Raw genomic sequence first — 14,455 nt, forward strand, 5'->3', positions numbered from 1 at the left:
TAAATAAAATATAATATAATACATAGAATAATAAATTAAAAATACATTTTAAAATTTAATAAATTAAAAAAAAATTAAAAAGCAGTGTACTTGCACAACAGAAACCAGACTGGTAAATTCATAACCATATAGTCAGAAATAATATAATATAATATAATATAATATAATGTATAGAATAATAAATTAAAAATACATTTAAAAATGTAATAAATTATTTTTTTTAAAGCATTGTACTTGCACAACAGAAACCAGACTGGTAAATTCATAGCCATATAGTAAGAAATAATCTTATATTTTTTAATATAATATTATATTCTGTATTTTACAATATAGTTAATTTTCTTTAATCGATTTACCACAAATGGACAATGTAGTCCAAAATAACATTGCACATTTACTTGATCATTCCGACTTAACATGCCTAAACAAACACCATTACAGCTCCACTTGAGAAAGCTAGTCTATCTACAGGTCCAGCAGCTAGACCAGCACAGACCGGTCTAGTCCAGCACTGAGATTCACGGTTGAGTAAACAGGTCTTTCCAGCAGTGGAGGCCACAACCGCACACTAAAATAAGCAGCGTTGTCCAAATGTGGGTCTTCTGTGAAGTATTTGCTCTGGTCAGATTTCTCCTAAGCTGTTGAGGGCTCTCAGTATAAATGCTTTCTCAGCCCATTGTCATAATGGCTCTAATGCCTGTAGTGCTTTTCCCTTGTAGATTAAACAAAGCTAGTTTCAGGCTCCGCTGCCCACAAAGCTTGTGCTTCCAGAGATGGGCTGTGGACGCTGAGCGCACGCTATTCAGGCTGCGTTAATACAGAGATTACAAAAGCCAAGTGATTATGCAGATTTTCAGCGGGAGAAATTTCCACATAATTACTCTTAGATTGCACATTTTAATGTTCCTGGACAATCTGGGAAAGACTTCAAGCTGAATTGCCATTTGAGAGAGACAAGAGTGGCAGCTGTAACTGCTATAGCTGGAGGACGCTACACAGCAGAGACCTTTCTGTCCTTCTAGTATACACCATTACCATCACATTACTGAGCGTTTCTTCAAGTATGGGCGCTTCGGGTCTTGTGGAGACTCTTTAAAAGCACTTTTCACACTTTTAGTATCTACCCTAGTAAAAAAAAGTCATATATTTATTTCAGTCAAATCTATTAACATATTTACTGACATTTCGCTCGAGACTTATTTGGAGTACTACTTGTGCACAATGCACGTTTCTTAATATTAAGCCTAAAATGTGTTTTAATGTCACTGTTGATGAGGATTGTATGATCTCTGAATAATATCAGTCTTTAAATGCAAGATGTTTAAAGAGTGCCTGAAGTATACTTGCAATAGTTCCACTTTAGCACAATCAAATATACTTCAGTTTATCTTTAGTTGGACTTCAGCACTACTTCAGCACAATTAAAGTGCATTAAGCACAAAATTAGTTTCCAATTTTGCAGACTTTTAAGTATACCAGTTTAGTATACTAATAGTACAATAGTGCAGGGTATTTTTTATCAAGTATATGTAAATGTATTAGTAGTATACTTAGCACAAAATAAATGTATTACAAATACATTTTAGTATATTTATTTTTCGCTAGAGTAATATGTCCACTAACATGATGTCCACTAACTTTTGACATTTCTGAACTGTTGCTTTTTAGTGATATTTACCTTGATTTTTTCTGTTTTCTCATATATCTCATACATCACATTGTTGACATTGCTTTCTTATGGGTAAATAAGTACAGCTGTTACATTTTGAAAATAACATTTTTAGGGGCAAAATGTTTTTTTACACAGATATTGAAATATAAAACTATATTTAAAAAAATCAGAACATATGCATGCATATATAATGCATACATATATAAATATATATATTAAATTCATTATATAATATATATGCATGCCTATAAAGACTGTCATACTTTTTTTAACCTCATATATATTTTGAAAGACTGACGAGGGTAAATCTAGTCTTAACCAACACAGTTTTAATGTGACCTTCAGAAACATTCTAAGAAAAAGCTGAAATCTGTTCATTTTAATGAAAAATCGGACATAAAAGTGTCTAAAGTTAACACTCTGTTACTATTCAAATGAGTTGCTTTCTCACGTGACTCGATTAGGATCTCGAAAATGCATTTCCTGGTCAATTACCCAGGCATTATGCTGAATTTCATCTCTTTCTATGCATCCATCTTTCTTTCAGTGTTTCCTGCTGGCATCCTCCAGCCTCCGTTCTTCAGTGAAAAACAGCTGCAAGCTCTAAACTTTGGTGGAATTGGCATGGTTATAGGACATGAAATCACTCATGGATTTGATGATCACGGTAATATGCATCTCATCTGATGGATTGTACCAATTATCAGTTAGCTGTGGATGAATAAACAATGTGGATTTGTTGATGATCCTGTTTTATGTGTGATGCATTAAACTCTGTGCTAAAGGAGGGGTTTTAAATATCACGGATAAATTGTTCTCCACTGGACCAAACCACAGCGCAAAAGAGCAACCGCAACGCTTGTCTGTTTAAAATATGACCGTGTTCCAAAAAATGAAATATTTATTTTCACAGGCCGTAATTTTGACAAGGATGGGAACATGTACAACTGGTGGAGCAACTACTCTGCCGAGCGCTTTGAGGATCAATCTAAATGCATGGTGGAACAGTACGGCAAATTCAGCTGGAAACTCGCAGGAGGCCAAAATGTAAGTTGAACTTCACTTAGAAGGATGGAAAGAATCTGTAAATGAACAAATAACAAATACATGGTTTATACTCACAGTACTTGTAGTATGTGCATGCTTTGGGTCCGATCTAAGCATTTCCACTGCCCTAAAAAAAAAAAAAAAAAAACTTAAATGAGATCTCAGTTGGTTCTTCAAGGCTGCAAAGACATTAAAAGCAGAGTAAATGGACATTTTTGCGGATATAAAAAAATTGGAAACAGAATTAAATATAGAAACAAACATTAAAAGTAAAAAATGAATGTAATGCAATTTTCTAGCCACAAAAATGAATGGATTTTAAAACAAGATAGAAATGTTTACATTTACATTAAGAGGTTTAACTTTTTACAAATATTGAAAATGAATCCAGTTATATAGTAAAGTCATTTTCGCTTACTCTTCTGGCATTTGTTTTGCAAAATTTATAGATTTTTGTGTAAATAAGGTAATGTATTCACTTCATTCTCTGCTTCTTTTAAGGATGTTGAAATATTTTTTCTGACTTTTATAAGATATGCCAGCAATGTCTCAAACAACATCAAAGTCTGTCATTTCTTCCAAAACCTTTATTATCCATCTGTAATATAATTCACTGTAAACAAAAAAAAAAGAATTATTTTCATTTTTCAATTCAATTCATTTTTTGTCTTGTTTTCTAGTTTAAATATCTAAACATTTAATCTAAAAAATATTATATATTTTTTTTTTTACCAAAAATCAGGCTACTTTACTTGAAAAGCAAAATGACTTAAGATATTAAGTCTTGTTTACTGAAAAATTTATCTAAATTTTTGTTAGTTTTTGCTTAAAAAGAATATCTGCCAGTGAGGTAAGAAACATAATCTCAATTCAAAGGGAAAACAAGATATTTTTTCTTGTTTTAAGCAAAAACGTCTCAGGTTACTTATGTAACCATGGTTCCCTGAGTAGGGAACGAGACACTGCGTCCTCTAGGTTTCCCCATAGCGACCCCTAGAGGACGCAGTTCGAAGTTCCCATGAAAGGGAACGTCTCAGGTTACTTATGTAACTATGATACCCTGAGTAGGGAACGAGACACTGCGTCCTCTAGGTTTCCCCATAGCGACCCCTAGAGGACGCAGTTCGAAGTTCCCATGAAAGGGAACTAACAAAATTTTGATACATTTGAAAACAAGACTTCATATCTTAAGTCGCTTCTCAATTAAATGTATCTTGATTCAAGAATGTTTTGGTATTTATACTAGAAAACAAGACAAAAATACTAAAAGAAGAAAATTGCTTTTTACAGTGGTCATTTTATAGCTCAGTCTATAAACAAATCTTTTTTTATTTCTCCTAAAAAACTAATTAAGACTATAAAACAACAGTGCTGTCATTGTAAACTTTAATAAAATTTTTGTTCATCAAAATAAAGCTGAAATAAAAGAAAATATGTATATATTACAGGAAATACTTAAAAAGATTAGAAATTTAACAAGTTTAAGTAGTACTAAAATTGCTAAAAACTAAAACACAATAAAAAGCAAAAAGCTAAAAGTAAATATAAAAAACCGAATACAAAATTACAAAAAATTAAACTGAAATTAGAACTAAATTAGAAATAAACTAAATGAACACTGAACATATACAATTAAAAGCTGACCTAAAATATTAATAAATACTGTATTATATAAATAATGCACTGAACATTGTTACATTGATGTTGTTGCAGGTCAGTGGCATCACAACATTAGGAGAGAATATTGCTGACAACGGTGGAGTTCGTCAAGCATATAAGGTTTGTAACATTAATTCCTTTTAAACAAACACATAGACAACAATTCACATTTTCATCAGAACTCGTAAAAATCTGCTGATGTGAATCTGTGTGTGATATTAGGCGTATATGAAGTGGGTGGAGAGGGAGGGCGAGGAGCCCCGTCTTCCTGGACTGGATATGGATCACAAACAGCTCTTCTTTCTAAACTTCGCCCAGGTATGTGACCACGAATGACATCCACTTTAGGACGCCTGCATGTGTTCACCTCGATGCCCATGCAAGATCAGTCTCGCAAAGAGCGTGCCAAATTAAACTGTCACTGCTTAAAAGATACAGGTGCCGCTTAACCTCTAGAAAATACATTACTACTGGCTCTCTAATGTGTGCTTAAGGCATGAAATCAGTGATTGAATCATGCCAACCGATGGGATGAGTGCTGCTTTAAAGGACTTGGACTCTGAAATGTCATTATTTGGATGGGCACACTTCAAAATATGTGTTGAAATAAATAATCACAACCGAAAAAATCTGTTCTGCATATGACATTCAAGCATAAAATGCACATTAGATCAGAAATAATGTTCAAATGTGTCCATCTGTCCATGATGTGCTCAACTGGTATGATATGATTGTGTTATTTTTACTGAATATAAAATGTCTCATGCTTTCTGTAGGTCTGGTGTGGTGCCTGCCGCCCAGAGTACGCCATTCAGTCCATCAAAACAGACCCACACAGCCCTCTGGAATACAGGCAAGATCTTTCTGGGAGATTTGTGAATTAAAGATGAAAAAAGTATCGAAGTCACACTTAAAAATGACAGTGCATTAGATAAGACACAGACACTGCAAGTGGGATAAGCAAAAATTAATTCTTGAAAGACCAAATTTGTACCCACTAAATATTTTATTGGATTTTAAAACTCAAAATTATCATGTAAACTACTATTTAAAAGTTTGGTGTCTGTAAGATTTTTAAAATTATTTTAAAAGTCACTTATGCTCAACAAGGCTGCATTTATATGATTTCTAAAACAGTAATATTGTAAAAAAAAAAAAAAAAAAATCTATTTGAATATATTTGAAAATGTAATTTATTCCTGTGATGAAAAGGTGATTTTTCAGCATCATTACTCCAGTCTTCAGTGTCACATGATGCTTCAGAAATCATTCTAATATTCTGATTTGTGGCTCAAGAAACATTTCTTATTATCAGTGTTGAAAACAGTAAACAGTGTGAAAAATCATTTTTCTCAGGATTCTTTGATGACTATAACGTTCAAAAGAACAGCATTTAATTAAATACAAATATTTTGTAACATTATAAATGTCATTACTGTCACTTTTGATGAGTTCAATGCAACCTTGCTGAATAAAAGTATTAATTTCTTAAAAAAATATATTATATATATGTATCTTATACATATATGAAGCAACTTTATATATTTTGCTGTATTTTTATATACTTCATATATTTTTATATACTTCATGTTTACAGGTTTCTTGCATCTTTTCTGATTATTTAAAACATTTTCAAGCAAAACATTAAAAAAAAGCCACTTCAAAAGTGTTTCAGGAGAACTGAATTCACTAAAACGCACCAAAATACCAGCTGATTCAAAGACATTGAGCAAAAATGATAAAGAAAAGTGAAAAGAACTTTTTCTTTAATGCAAAGACATTCAGACATTTTTAAGTGCGACTTAAAGAGTTAGTTTACTCAAAAGTGAAAATTCTGTCATTAATTACTCACCGTCATGCTGTTCCAAACCCGCAAGACCTTCGTTCATCTTCGGAACACAAATTAAGATATTTTTGATGAAATCCAAGAGCTTTCTGACCCTCCATAGACAGCAAGGTTACTACCATGTTCAATGCACAGAAACATTGTAAGGTTCATCTGTAAGGTCCAACATCAGTGGTTCAACTGTAATTTTATGAAGCTACGAGAATACTTTTTGTGCGCAAAGAAAACTAAAATAATATGCGTCGTGGTACTCTCGATAATGGCGGAGGACTGTCCTGGAAGAGAAGAAATCGTTGAATGAAGTCATTATTTTTGTTTTCCTCGAGCACAAAAAGTATTTTTGTAGCTTCATAACATTGCGGTTGAACCACTGATGTCACATGGACTATTTTAACGATGTCCTGACTACCTTTCTGGGCCTTGAACGAGTCAGCTGCGTTGGGTCAGAAAGCTCTCGGATTTCATCAAAAATTTCTTAATTTGTGTTCTGAAGATGAAGGAAGGTCTTATGGGTTTGGAACGACATGAGGGTGAGTAATTAATGAGTGAATATCCCTTTAAGTGTCCAAACATTTTTTTAGGACAGCTGTAGATGTTTTAGAGATGAATAGTGTCATGTTTGTTTGTTTGTTCTTAACAGGGTTCTGGGGTCCCTCCAGAACTTTGAGGCCTTTTCTGAAGCATTTCATTGCGCACGAGGAGCTCCTATGAACCCCGAAGAGAAATGTCGAGTGTGGTAACCTGCCGCCGGAGATACAGGAGTCTGTGTATATTTTACAAACTAGGCAACGGTTAGGAGAGCTTGGATCATATTATGTTGTTCTGTGGCGGCTGCCTGGCTGTGAGTCTGATATGACAGACACGACCAAGGTGTGCGACACCTACATGTATGACTGCATAGATGTCTACTGTGAACTTTCAAATGCGCAGATATAACCAACGAGTGCAGGCGTCGTGAACGTGCACAGTGAGGGTGTTGTTTTTCTGAAAAAGAGGCATGCTTTTTCATTGTCTGTTTAAGAGACTTTTAAGCAAGATTTCGTCCTGTTTGCCTGTTTACAGGTTTCTTGTGACACATGACTAATTTTGGCATCGGAAAACACGTGTAAACGAAAGAGTTTCATTGTAACGACAGGGCTTATTGACATCAGATTATTTTTTCCAGATTATGTAAACGGATAAATCCCCTCGGTTGGCTTTCGATTCTGTCGGCTCTCCAAGAAGATATCCGTTGCGCTTGAGCGGTCCCAAAATTAGTCAACAACTGAAGGCTTGGAAGCCGATAGAGATTGTGGTTTGAATAGAAACCAGTCAAGGCATAATGTTTGATTTCATAATAAGCAGCCTTGAAATATTTTGAAAATGGTATAGGAAATATTTTTTTCTTTTCTAAAGCATGCAGCGGAGAGAGGCAAAAGCTGGAGTCCTATTGAGCACCGTTTTCCCCAAAAAATCCTAATGTATGTGCTCTCTACACTATGTTTCACTGAAGAATCTTTAAAAGCGAGGGCTTAGCGTTACATAAACAGGCCCATGTTGACAATTACCTGACAACCTTAAGACTGTTAAAACCATATCGCTTCAAGCTTCGTGTGTATTTGTCCATAAATAGCTCTGATTCATGGCTGCCTTGCAATTACGCTACAGACTTCTGTTAAAGCCAGCAGATAATGGCAGGAAGCCGCTGCAATACGGGAATGAATTAGATGCAACGGGTCACTCAGACTGTTTGTTTGTTTCATACAAGCTGTTCGTTCTGCCAGGGAACATTTCCGTGCATTGCTATTGTTAAGACAATGTTTTAGCATGTTTAGGGGCAAGAATCAGATTCCGAGAAATAAAACCGAAGGGTCTTCATCTGTTCAGTTTGGTTTTTATTTGGGATTCTTAAAAGCATCATTGCAGCATTAAGAACATAAGATTTTTTTTATCAGATCAAGACCATTTTCTGCAGCAACAGATTTTGTAACAAATATTTGATCATACATTAGTTTAGTTTTAATACTCTACAACTGTTTTGTTTGCTTATGGTCAATGGTGTCAATGTTCATGTGACATAACTTAGGGTTAGGTTTTTAGAAAAGTTTTTAGTAGCTGGTTTGTTGCTGGTTTACCAACTCCAACCAACTTGGCCAGGTCAAAAAGTGACCAAGTTTGTTTTTTTTGAACATGGTAGGTTTGTTACTGGTCTACCAGCTCTAACCAGCTTGGAAAAGACAGTTTACCAGGTTAAAGTCCAGCTGATGAACTATCTAGAGTAGCTTAAACCATTTTTTGCTAATATGGTAATTGGTGGAAATGTTCACATTACATAAGCTGCTGAAAAAAAAAAACTGGATATACCAAGTTAAAGTGATCAAGTTGGCTTTTTGAACATGGTAGCTGATTTGTTACTGGCCTACTGACTCTAACCAGTTCGGCCAAGATAGTCTACCAGGTCAAAGTCTAGCTGATGAACCATCAAGAGTAGCTTGAACCATTTTTTGCTTATATGGTCATTGGTGGAAATGTTCACATTACATAACCTGCTGGAAAATACAGGTCATACCATGTTAAAGTGGTTAAGTTGGGTAGCTGTTTTTACTGGTCTACTAACTCTTAACCAGCCTGCCCAAGATGGTCAAAGGGTCAATGTTCATCTGATGAACCATCTAGACAAGTTTGAACCCTCTATAAAAACCACCAACTATCTTGCAGGGAATGTGCCATTTTCAATTTTGTTCATAAATGTGGCTTGTAGCACCAAAAAGTTTACTGTTAAGTTTTTAGAACATGGTAGCTGGTTTGTTACTGGTCTACCAGCTCTAACCAGCTTGGAAAAGACAGTTTACCAGACCAAAGTCCAGCTGATGTACCATCTAGAGTAGCTTGAACCATTTTTACTTATATGGTCATTGGTGGAAATGTTCACATTACATAACCTGATGAAAAGAAAAGGAAGGAAAGAAAGAAAGAAAGGTTATACCAAGTTATACCAAAGTGATCAAGTTGGCTTTTTGAACATGGTAGCTGGCTGTTCCAAACCCGCAAGACCTTCGTTCATCTTCGGAACACAAATTAAGATATTTTTGATGAAATCCAAGAGCTTTCTGACCCTCCATAGACAGCAAGGTTACTACCATGTTCAATGCACAGAAACATTGTAAGGTTCATCTGTAAGGTCCAACATCAGTGGTTCAACTGTAATTTTATGAAGCTACGAGAATACTTTTTGTGCGCAAAGAAAACTAAAATAATATGCGTCGTGGTACTCTCGATAATGGCGGAGGACTGTCCTGGAAGAGAAGAAATCGTTGAATGAAGTCATTATTTTTGTTTTCCTCGAGCACAAAAAGTATTTTTGTAGCTTCATAACATTGCGGTTGAACCACTGATGTCACATGGACTATTTTAACGATGTCCTGACTACCTTTCTGGGCCTTGAACGAGTCAGCTGCGTTGGGTCAGAAAGCTCTCGGATTTCATCAAAAATTTCTTAATTTGTGTTCTGAAGATGAAGGAAGGTCTTATGGGTTTGGAACGACATGAGGGTGAGTAATTAATGAGTGAATATCCCTTTAAGTGTCCAAACATTTTTTTAGGACAGCTGTAGATGTTTTAGAGATGAATAGTGTCATGTTTGTTTGTTTGTTCTTAACAGGGTTCTGGGGTCCCTCCAGAACTTTGAGGCCTTTTCTGAAGCATTTCATTGCGCACGAGGAGCTCCTATGAACCCCGAAGAGAAATGTCGAGTGTGGTAACCTGCCGCCGGAGATACAGGAGTCTGTGTATATTTTACAAACTAGGCAACGGTTAGGAGAGCTTGGATCATATTATGTTGTTCTGTGGCGGCTGCCTGGCTGTGAGTCTGATATGACAGACACGACCAAGGTGTGCGACACCTACATGTATGACTGCATAGATGTCTACTGTGAACTTTCAAATGCGCAGATATAACCAACGAGTGCAGGCGTCGTGAACGTGCACAGTGAGGGTGTTGTTTTTCTGAAAAAGAGGCATGCTTTTTCATTGTCTGTTTAAGAGACTTTTAAGCAAGATTTCGTCCTGTTTGCCTGTTTACAGGTTTCTTGTGACACATGACTAATTTTGGCATCGGAAAACACGTGTAAACGAAAGAGTTTCATTGTAACGACAGGGCTTATTGACATCAGATTATTTTTTCCAGATTATGTAAACGGATAAATCCCCTCGGTTGGCTTTCGATTCTGTCGGCTCTCCAAGAAGATATCCGTTGCGCTTGAGCGGTCCCAAAATTAGTCAACAACTGAAGGCTTGGAAGCCGATAGAGATTGTGGTTTGAATAGAAACCAGTCAAGGCATAATGTTTGATTTCATAATAAGCAGCCTTGAAATATTTTGAAAATGGTATAGGAAATATTTTTTTCTTTTCTAAAGCATGCAGCGGAGAGAGGCAAAAGCTGGAGTCCTATTGAGCACCGTTTTCCCCAAAAAATCCTAATGTATGTGCTCTCTACACTATGTTTCACTGAAGAATCTTTAAAAGCGAGGGCTTAGCGTTACATAAACAGGCCCATGTTGACAATTACCTGACAACCTTAAGACTGTTAAAACCATATCGCTTCAAGCTTCGTGTGTATTTGTCCATAAATAGCTCTGATTCATGGCTGCCTTGCAATTACGCTACAGACTTCTGTTAAAGCCAGCAGATAATGGCAGGAAGCTGCTGCAATACGGGAATGAAAAAGGTACAACGGGTCACTCAGACTATTTGTTTGTTTCATACAAGCTGTTCGTTCTGCCAGGGAACATTTCCGTGCATTGCTATTGTTAAGACAATGTTTTAGCATGTTTAGGGGCAAGAATCAGATTCCGAGAAATAAAACCGAAGGGTCTTCATCTGTTCAGTTTGGTTTTTATTTGGGATTCTTAAAAGCATCATTGCAGCATTAAGAACATAAGATTTTTTTTATCAGATCAAGACCATTTTCTGCAGCAACAGATTTTGTAACAAATATTTGATCATACATTAGTTTAGTTTTAATACTCTACAACTGTTTTGTTTGCTTATGGTCAATGGTGTCAATGTTCATGTGACATAACTTAGGGTTAGGTTTTTAGAAAAGTTTTTAGTAGCTGGTTTGTTGCTGGTTTACCAACTCCAACCAACTTGGCCAGGTCAAAAAGTGACCAAGTTTGTTTTTTTTGAACATGGTAGGTTTGTTACTGGTCTACCAGCTCTAACCAGCTTGGAAAAGACAGTTTACCAGGTTAAAGTCCAGCTGATGAACTATCTAGAGTAGCTTAAACCATTTTTTGCTAATATGGTAATTGGTGGAAATGTTCACATTACATAAGCTGCTGAAAAAAAAAAACTGGATATACCAAGTTAAAGTGATCAAGTTGGCTTTTTGAACATGGTAGCTGATTTGTTACTGGCCTACTGACTCTAACCAGTTCGGCCAAGATAGTCTACCAGGTCAAAGTCTAGCTGATGAACCATCAAGAGTAGCTTGAACCATTTTTTGCTTATATGGTCATTGGTGGAAATGTTCACATTACATAACCTGCTGGAAAATACAGGTCATACCATGTTAAAGTGGTTAAGTTGGGTAGCTGTTTTTACTGGTCTACTAACTCTTAACCAGCCTGCCCAAGATGGTCAAAGGGTCAATGTTCATCTGATGAACCATCTAGACAAGTTTGAACCCTCTATAAAAACCACCAACTATCTTGCAGGGAATGTGCCATTTTCAATTTTGTTCATAAATGTGGCTTGTAGCACCAAAAAGTTTACTGTTAAGTTTTTAGAACATGGTAGCTGGTTTGTTACTGGTCTACCAGCTCTAACCAGCTTGGAAAAGACAGTTTACCAGACCAAAGTCCAGCTGATGTACCATCTAGAGTAGCTTGAACCATTTTTACTTATATGGTCATTGGTGGAAATGTTCACATTACATAACCTGATGAAAAGAAAAGGAAGGAAAGAAAGAAAGAAAGGTTATACCAAGTTATACCAAAGTGATCAAGTTGGCTTTTTGAACATGGTAGCTGGTCTGTTACTGGTGTACTGACTTTAACCAGCGGCCAAGATGGTCTACCAGGTCAAAGTCCAGCTGATGAACCATCTAGAGTAGCTTGAATCCTTTATAAAAAACAACAGCTGATGAGAATGTGTAAATTTGTTCATAAACATGGCATGCAACACCAAAAAGTTTACAGTTAAGTTTTTAGAACCTGGTAGCTGGTTTGTTACTGGTCTACCAACTGGAAAGTCCAGCTGATGAACCATCTAGAGTAGCTTAAACCATTTTTTAATTATAGGTGGAAATATTTACATTACTTGCTGAAAAAGGAAACCTGCTGAAAAGGAAAAACAATAAAAAAAATTGGTTATACCAAGTTGAAGTGGTCAAAGTTTAGCTGATGAGCCACCTAGACTAGCATGAACCAACTCTAAACTCACATAAACCATGATTTTCCAGCAGAGAATATGTGATTTTGTACATAGCGGTGCCATAAAACACCAAACACCAAGAGGATTCGTTAGGCAAAGGTCTCACTCAAGGATCTGTTAGCTAGCATCATATCTCATGATTTCATAAATTGGTCTGAAATTGCAGGCTAATGGGGCGGCAGGGGTTCATGTGTTAGCTGGAGCGTAGCAGACGAAGCGACAGCCAGCAGTTGTCTCTCAAATGGACACTTTAGGGGAGGCGGCCCTCTCATTAGAGATCCAGTCAAGGCCGGTGACTGTTATTTTCCGTCTTGATTAAGCAGTAATGACAGCAGAGCTAAAGAGCCGAACAGGACGGAAGAAAAATGATAGAAGGAGATGATGGAAAAGATCAAATGGACGTCAGGCGGCCACTGTAGGAGAAGAAATGGATTGTCGAGTTCTCAGAAAGCTTAGCGGAGTCAATATTGGCTTGCCTTTGGTTATTGATTATGACTGTTATCTCTAATGACAGAGACTTCGATCATTTGAATGTTCATATCTGCCTTTGAAGCTTCATTGCTAGCCAATCTAAACCTCGACACCACTGTAATGGCACGTACTGTTTGATGCACGGGAGACATGCAATATATTGAATGCAACCAACTTTGGAACAAATTAAACATTAGAACCTTGGCGGCAGAAAGGGTTTATGGTGATGAAGTGCCAAATAAAACATAATCCCTGAATTGTTAGTGCATGCATTTTCCAATGCAACACCCTGCCAGACAAGAAATGCAGGTCTGCCTCAATCGAAATTGGAAGGACTTGAGCTTTTACATGGACAGATACTGGTGTGGAGTAAATCTGGTGTGATTAGAAACAATACTCGAGCCAATAATGCACATATGTTATGCTCTATAGCTACAATATATAAAGCACAAAGAGAAATGTGCAGTATGATTCATTTATGTACAGTATTCAACATTGTTTTGCTTGATTTACTTGCCAGTGACGTCAATGCTATCAAAGTGCATTATGGCAAAATATCTTCAAAATATCAAAACATATGCACATGCAACACCATCAATTCCATAACAGCACGCATACATCAACCAGGCGCCTATTTGTGCATTTTTATCTGGCCTTGAGGCTTTTATTATATTGAGAACCAATAAAATGAGGTGTGATGTGAACTACCTGTTCTTTATACCGCAACATATTCCTGCCAAGGATTGCTGATGTGCAAATCTCATTTTAGAATAGCTGTTTTGTATCCTGTGAAATTAAAATATAAAATCACCCTCTGTGATTGTTTATAGAACTACCTTGAAGAAATTTGAGCTGAAGGAAAAATAAGTACATAATACCTATAAAATACCTTGCCAAGTGTGAATTGTAAAATAGCATTTGTGTACATTTTTAGTGTCTTCATTGTGTGGTTTTGAAGGTGTTTAATTAGAAGTAAGCGTATGATTAGTAATTATGAAGTCAGGAATCGTTACTTTCTTCTGTGCATTATGGGACAATGCCAAGAACTTGTCAAGCCACAAGAATGATGATTCACAATTCAGTTTTACAGATTCTGTTGTTACTTTTTACATTTTATTTTTGAGTTCACGGATGTATCTCATGAAAACATGTCCAGGTTACATTTCGCAAAATCAAAAGAAAAAATCATGGGTAGTTGGCATATGTCCATAAACTTAATATAAACTTTTATGTTCAAAATTTTAGAACCATTAAGATTTATCTGAATTACGACATTACTTTCTTAAAGCATGACTTCCAAATAAATAAATAAACAATTATATATATATATATATATATATATATA

At 35.9% G+C, this 14,455-nt stretch overlaps 1 protein-coding gene across 1 annotated transcript in view; it reads left to right on the forward strand.

The window, feature by feature from the left end:
- Positions 1–8,069, forward strand: part of LOC107756657 (membrane metallo-endopeptidase-like 1) — a 25,502-nt gene extending 17,433 nt beyond the window's left edge. The window contains exons 19-24 of the mRNA XM_016573852.1: positions 2,220–2,339; positions 2,586–2,719; positions 4,433–4,498; positions 4,601–4,696; positions 5,155–5,231; positions 6,865–8,069. Of these exons, the coding sequence (XP_016429338.1) occupies positions 2,220–2,339; positions 2,586–2,719; positions 4,433–4,498; positions 4,601–4,696; positions 5,155–5,231; positions 6,865–6,964 (593 nt within the window). The 3' untranslated portion in view covers positions 6,965–8,069. The remainder of the gene's footprint in view (positions 1–2,219; positions 2,340–2,585; positions 2,720–4,432; positions 4,499–4,600; positions 4,697–5,154; positions 5,232–6,864) is intronic.
- Positions 8,070–14,455: the final 6,386 nt, after the last annotated feature.

Source organism: Sinocyclocheilus rhinocerous, unplaced genomic scaffold, assembly GCF_001515625.1.
Source record: "Sinocyclocheilus rhinocerous isolate Xijiao unplaced genomic scaffold, SAMN03320098_v1.1 scaffold532, whole genome shotgun sequence".
In the NCBI taxonomy this organism is placed as follows: Eukaryota; Metazoa; Chordata; class Actinopteri; order Cypriniformes; family Cyprinidae; genus Sinocyclocheilus; species Sinocyclocheilus rhinocerous.